The sequence below is a fragment of the Triticum urartu genome, chromosome 6A (genome assembly GCF_056163025.1).
Source record: "Triticum urartu cultivar PI428250 chromosome 6A, HENAU_Tu73, whole genome shotgun sequence".
Lineage (NCBI taxonomy): Eukaryota > Viridiplantae > Streptophyta > Magnoliopsida > Poales > Poaceae > Triticum > Triticum urartu.
The window spans coordinates 506646105-506653425 of NC_141878.1; the positions used below are offsets into that span (position 1 = coordinate 506646105).

General features: G+C 46.0%; 1 protein-coding gene across 1 annotated transcript; it reads right to left on the reverse strand.

Moving 5' to 3' along the window:
- Positions 1-2043: 2043 nt before the first annotated feature.
- LOC147965924 (uncharacterized) lies at positions 2044-4563 on the reverse strand. The gene has a single exon (XM_087527003.1). The coding sequence runs from the start codon at positions 4561-4563 to the stop codon at positions 2044-2046; it is 2520 nt and encodes an 839-aa protein (XP_087383129.1).
- Positions 4564-7321: the final 2758 nt, after the last annotated feature.

The window sequence follows — 7321 nt, forward strand, 5'->3', positions numbered from 1 at the left end:
TAACAGGACTCCGGGGAACCCGGGCTGTAGCAGGCTAGGCAGGACTCCGGAAGTCACCGCGTGACATTTCCCCGAAGGGACAGACATAGGAACGAAGTGGAACACATGCCGGCCAGTCAAGTGTTCTGAGCAGTAGTGCTAGGCTAGCAGGACTCCGGTGAACTGGGCTGTAGCGGACTACTATGGCTCAATGGAGCACTAGACCACATTTCCCCATAAGAGAGGCTGCCAAGGATAAACAACTATATTGTCGGATCCCACACATAGCAATACACGTCACACGTACGCATAACATGCAAGTATGTGCTGTACAACATGGCATCACAACATAACGCAAACTCATATAGATAAAGGCTCAGAAGAGCCACATAGCATTAATACAAACAGGGGTCACATGACCCATCATTCAGAGCATACAAGCAACGGAAGCATTACATGTCTGAGTACAGACAACTATAAAAGAAAAAGGCCGAGAAGCCTGACTATCTACAAGTCCCTCCCAAGGTACAAGATCGTAGCTGAGGTAACAAGCTACTCGTCGAAGTCCAAGCGGTACTACTAGTGAGACAGATGTCTCACCTACAAAACATAAATAAAGCAAACGTGAGTACAAAGGTACTCAGCAAGACTTACATCAGATCCTATCATACATGCATTTGTATCAAGAAGGTAATGTGGGGTTTAGTTGCAGCAAGCCAGCTATGACTCAGTGGCTATCTTGTTCTACGACAACGAGAAACTTCTTTGAGATGAGGCAGCGCACACGAGTCCACTAATCACCACATCAATACACTACTATGGATTCATCCTCGTCTTCCTATGAGAAAGCCATCCATATCACTCACACTTGTCTTGAGCATTTTAGAGTATCCAATTCAAGTTGTCTATGTACTACGTAAGCATCCAAGAAGTCCATAACCGAGGACACGGCTATTCGAATAGATCATGATAACCCTGCAGGGGTGTACTTCTTCACACACACTCTCACCACTTATCACCATGTACACGTCATGTACCTCGGCAACCTTCAAGCGGAAGCCTGGCGAGGGTGTCGGCCACGACCTGACTAACCACACAAGTCTCTCATCCAGGTTTATCGCCTATTCGGGTTCCATCCGCAAGGAGATCCGGCAGGGGTGTCGCTCACGGCCCCAAACGATGTGAGCAGGGTTCCCAAGCCCACCATCCGGGTGCCACTTGGTACACCGTGCCACTGTGCCTAGCCTGTCCCAAGCCCACCTGGCCGGGTGCCACTTGGTAGACTACTAACACTACCTACAAACACCAGAAACTAGTTGCGATTCCTGGACAGAGATCAAGTTGGTTAATAAGTCGAGAGGGGTCGAGTTACCGGAACCCAATGTGTGGTAGTATCGAGTCATTGGACAACATACATAGAACTCAGTGCTTAAGGATGGTTCTAGTGAGACAACCCACCATGTACCCCTGCATGGCCTCTCACCGCTACCTTTACCAAATCGTGTTCACACGCTTAGCTCTCAGCACCAGAACATATCGTACCACTGCAATTCATTCCCGATGAATCAGACCTGACACAACTCTAAGCAATAGCAGGCATGGCATGGCAAGAACACAACATGGCTCAATCAACTCCTACACATGCTAGAGGGTTTTAACTATTTACTGTGGCAATGACAGGTCATGCAGAGGAATGGGTTCAACTACCGCAGCATAAAATAGCAGTTGAATCGTTGTTGTCCTAATGCAATAAATGAGAGCAGGAGCGAGAGAGTAGGATTGTATCGAAATGAACAAGGGGGTTTGCTTGCCTGGTAGATCAATAGGGGGGCACTGCTCCTCTGACAGGTACTCTGGATCAGTGGCGGCGCCAGGAAATGAAGCCTGGGTATTCATCCAAATTTTTTTTGCTCTAAATGTAGTATATGAACCAAACAACACAACACTAGAAATATATGAACAAAACAACACTAGCATAACGGCAATAGCAATATTTCAATGTACCAGACCATAACGACATGAATACATAAGTACCTTTTGATTGATAAAGTGATGATATCCTTCTTACAATATAACTTTGCGGTCGCCTTTTTGGAAGAGATTGATGACATCTTCATCCTTCGCTTGATTGAAAAATTCTCTCTCAACAAATGTAACCAAACAATTGTTCAAATATTCATCACCCATTTTGTTCCTTAGCTTATTCTTCACATGGCTCATTGAAGAGAACACCCTTTCAACACTAGCAGTAGCTACTGGCAGAATCAATGCCAACTTAAGAAGCTTGTAAACAATATGATATTGTTCATGCTTGTTTGTCTCAACAAGCATAACTGAAAGCTGACACAGATTTTTCAGGTTTTGAAACCTTTCATCTCTATGCACATTAATAACATACATGTTTAGTTGCCATGGAAGTCTTGCCAGTTCATCACTTGTAAAATCAGAAGCATAAAACTTTGTAGCAAGCCTAACCAACTTATCTTGGTCATAAGCAGCAAATAGATGAAGTGGACAGAATGCTGCCATGCAAGAAAGTAGCTCCGTGTTTACCTCATCAAATCTGCCATTCAGCTCACTAATTTGCCTATCAATGACACCCACAAACATATCAACCTTGAAGCGGTGGTAATTGATCACACCATTACATAAACCCCTTCTAGGCCGGCCAACGGGAAAGTAAGGACCCTCCATATCAACAACTTTGATCTTATGCTTTGTACAAAAAGATGTGACCTTTGTGAGAAAATCATCCCATCCAGCATCGGTCCTCAAAGCCTCCAAGTAATACTTTGTGTCACCAACAAGCTCAATAGCATGAACAATATCTTCGTCTTGCTTTTGCAAAGCTCTACACAACTCATCTGTGTATCCAAATATTTCTTGCATCAAGTGTGCCATGAAAACAAACTCAAATGATCGAAATATTGTCTCTATGGATAGAGCCTCTTGTGCCTCCGCACCATGGTACTCGTCTCCAATCTTGCGAAGGACTCGTCGTAGTGCACCATACATAGAGATGACATGGTTCACAGTTTTGAAGTGAGAGCCCCAACGTGTATCACATGGCCTTCCCAAACCCATTTCCTGATTCAGCCCACTCCCTGTTTCTACTTCTTCCAATTCCAATGCATTAATGAGTTCTTCAGCCTGAGCTATCCGAAGCATTCTCATCTTTTTACAAGACATGCCAAGAGCATTTAACAAGTGTGCAAGCTGCTGAAAGAACCAAGTACAATCACCACTCTCCTTAGCAACAGCAACAAGAGTTAACTGTAGTTGATGGGAAAAACAATGAACATAGTAGGCAGAAGGGGACTCATCCATAATCAGTTTTTTCAGGCCATTAGCATTACCTCTCATGTTACTAGCTCCATCATATCCTTGCCCACGAACCATTGCAAAGGTTAAATTGTAGTCCATAAGCATTTTTTGAATTGCAGCTTTTAGTGTCTGAGAGGTAGTATCTTCAACATGAGCAAGACCAAGAAAACTTACAACCGCCCTTCCTTTCTTATCAACATAACGCAAGCAAACAGCCAACTGTTCATTCTGATACACATCACTAGACTTATCTGCAAGTATTGCAAAATGACCACCATCAAGTTCTTCAATGACTAGTTTAGTAGTCTCTTGTGCACAACATTTTATCACCTCTTGTTGTATATCATGGTGAGTCATCTTGCAGTTCCGTGGAGCATTCTTGAGAACAACCCTGTCAACCTCTTCAAAATTTCCTGCTAGCCAATTTAGAAGCTCAAGGAAATTTCCTTTATTTAGTGAGTCTTCACTTTCATCATGTCCTCTAAATGCCAAGCCTTGGCGCAACAGAAATCTCACACACTTGAGTGTCCATGTCAAACGTTGTTTATACAAAGCCTTGTATTGTGAGGTGTTGGAAGCAACAGACTCCCGAATTGATGTTTCTGGTGTATTGAACATATCATACTTCTCTTGAGCTTCAGCGTGAGCACTACTTACATCACCAACATGCCTTGTCAATCTTGCTTTCATGTTCCAGTTTCTAAACCCACCCTTAACAAATGAATCTCCACCGGGGCTTTTTGTTTTATCCTTGAACAAATAGCAAACAAAGCAGAAAGCAGCCTCTTTGTTCACACTATACTCAAGCCACTTGTAATCCTTAAACCAAGAACGACAAAAGCGACGTTGTAATCCACTTATGTCTTTGTACTCAAAATTATGTTTCTTTGGTTGACATGCCCCCAGCTTGATGTATCTCCTTCTAACTTTATCCTGGTCATTGACATTGTACCTAGAGATGGGGATCCGTTTCCTGGGATCTGACTCAAGTGCGTCCAAATCTACTTCAAATTGAACTTCATCATTTGCTTCATCATCTTCTATAATTGGGGCTGGGGAGCCACTCTTAGGTTCTGTGTGACTATCATCCGGTTCATGTGCTTGCACTAGTGCTAGTTGCAGATTGCTCTCAACATCAGGAGGAATGCTACTACTCTCAACTTCAACATCAGGAGGATTTGGTGTAGATGTGGAAGTTCTTTTATTTGCCTTTGAAGCTCTTTCCCACAATGCAACAATGCTAACACCCTTCTTCTTCATCTATGATACAAGATCAGAAAAAGATAGATTAGCAATCTACCAAAATATACACTCTGAAAATTGTAGGTTAAAAATTAAAATATCAAAATTTCAATCTAGCAACCTGGTCGTTCCACCAAACTAGATGTACTAGCAGTAATATGTACTAGGAAGAAGCAAGCAACCTGCTCTGCTGGTCGCTCCAGCAAACTACATTAAAATAGCAAAACTGCAGTCTAGCAAACTAGTGACCAGATACTAAATTAGGAACTGGCCGGCCTTAAGAACGATTGCAGATTTGCTATTTGTCCGGATACTAAACGCCAGCAAACTAGTACTAGTAATCATTTTAATCTGGCTGGGGGCTGGCCTTCTTACTTTCTTAGGGGAAGAGATCAAGAGAACTAGAGAGAGAAGACATGGACAAGGAGAATAGAACCTGGACGCTCGTCGGACGCCGGCCGCCGGCGGCTCCGCTTGGCGCTGCTCGCCACCGCCGCTGCAGGAGGCGCTAGGTTAAGTTGGGGAACGAACGACCGAGTGGGGACTGGGGAATGGATTCGGGTCGAGGTAATCAGCGAAACGAGGTGCCGAGGTGGTCAGCGTGTTGGACTCGCTGTGTGGGCTGCAATACTGGTGGGCTCTGGGCTGTAGGCTTGTGGGTCGCCGAATAATACATATAATAAATTTTTTGGGCCAAATCTTTGGTATTCACATGAATACACGTGAATACCCCTGCCGCCGCCAGTGCTCTGGATCGGTCTCCGGAGCAGGACCTATCGAGAAGGAACGGTGTCGAAAATCAAAAACAAGCATATGCAACAATATGATGCATGAACATGGCATGGCAATATGATGTGATTTGAGCTAATGCAACTAAAATTAGAGGGTTTGAGCTAATTTGAACCAAGGGTTCAAATTCAAACTCAAGTTATGAATTTATAATGTGCATTATCATGTTTTGATCTATACAGCAAGGTTAAGTTGCTTTGTCATGCATGAAAACAGCATAAATGGATAGATTGGATTTTTCTGATAATTTTTCATATATAATTTATTTCATTTGGAGTTATAGATTATTTTCTATGATTTTCTGAAGTTTTGGGCATTTTCTGGAATTTCCTGATTTATTTAATACCAGAAAAGAAATAACTGCGCCAGCATTACAGAGGCATGATGTCAGCGAGTCAACCGTGGCTGACCAGGTCAAACCTGACGTGTGGGGTCCACATGTCAGTGTCACAGTTAGTTAACAAGGGGATTAACTCATTCTAATTATAGGGTTAGTGGCGCTGGGGCCCACTGGTCAGTTGCTCAGGGGTTTAGTCAGAGGGTGATTAGCCTTAAGCTAATCACCTGACCCATGGGGCCCACCTGATGGCCGGTGTGGTCACAGGGTCAAACCCCACCGGCGTTTAGCCGCCGGCGAGGCCGAACGCGGCGGAGGGGCTCGGGATCGTTGCTCCGGCGGCCAAAAGCGTGACGAAGACCACAAGGGAGGAGCTGGAGCTCGTCCGTGTCGAATGGAGCAAGCGGGAGAGGCGGGGGTGGCCGGAGCTCGCCGGAATCGAGCTTGAGGCGGCGGCCAGAGCACGGCTTCGAGCGGGAATGGCCTATGGGGCACGGCAGGGGCTGCGGAAGGCGTCTACGGCCTCCCGGCGTTGTGCTGAGCACGGCTATGTGCTCGGGTGCTAGCTACGGTGGCCCTGGCCACGGTGGCGACATGGCCGGTGGCGAGGCGCTCGCGGTTGCGATGGTAGCAGGCCTACGACACGGAAATGGCAGAACGGAGAGGGGGAAGCGGAGCAGAAGCTCAAAGCAAATCCGGCGAGGTCTTCAGCGAGCTCGGGGGAGGTCGAACGCGAGCAGGACGGCGTGGGCGATCTCCGGCGGCCGGAAGTGAAGACGATGACAAGGCGGTGCTCCAGGGCCTCCCGAGGTGCGTGTCTTGGCAGAGAGGACGAGGAAGACGCGGCGAAGCTCTTGGGCTTGTCGGAGAGGCGAGGCCGTGGCGGTGGGCGCGGCAACGGCGAGGGGTGGCGACAAAGCCGTTTGGGGGGGAGGGGGTGAGAGAGAGCAGAGGAGGGGGAGGGGGTCCAGAGCGAGAGGGGAGAGACGCAGGGGTCGAGGGGAGTGCGTGGCAACACAAGAGGCGTCCAGGGCGGCGAGGGAGCAGCCAGGCAGGGAGGAGGTGGCCGGTGCGTGCGCGCGCGTTGGGCACACGCCCTCCTGCCTACTGGCAGGAGGTTGAAGACGGTGGCAGCTGTGGTGGGCTGGGCCTCTGCTGGGCCGTGGTGGGGCGCCAGGTAGGTTTGGGCCAGGTAGGTTTCCCTCTCTTCTGTCTTCTAATTTTGTTTTTTTTTTCTAATTATTTGCCTCTGTTTTGAGCTTAGGAAAAATACCAAGGCATTTCCTAAAATCCTGAAAATATTCATGGACACTTTCTGAATTATTTTAGTGGCCCAAAAATAGTTCCAACATTATTTGAACATTTAAATTATTTATAGTATTTTAAATGCCCAAAGTCAAATACAATAAGATTTAATTCAAAAATCCAGAATGGCCTAGAAATATGTGCATGATTTTTGGCAGAGGCTTTCACCTTTGACAAAAGTCATGAACTTTTCTAAAGGGCATTTGGGATCATTGAAAATATTTTTATGGAACCTAGTTGAATTCATTTGGTGTTAGGTTTTCAACAATCCCCATTTCAAATTTAAATGGAATTTAAACATGATGCACAAATGACTAGCTGGTCTAGGTCATACCAGAACTAGGG

Coding starts and splice junctions, on each gene's coding strand:
- LOC147965924 (XM_087527003.1), bottom strand. CDS start 4,563: ATGAAGAAGAAGGGTGTTAGCATTGTTGCATTGTGGGAAAGAGCTTCA.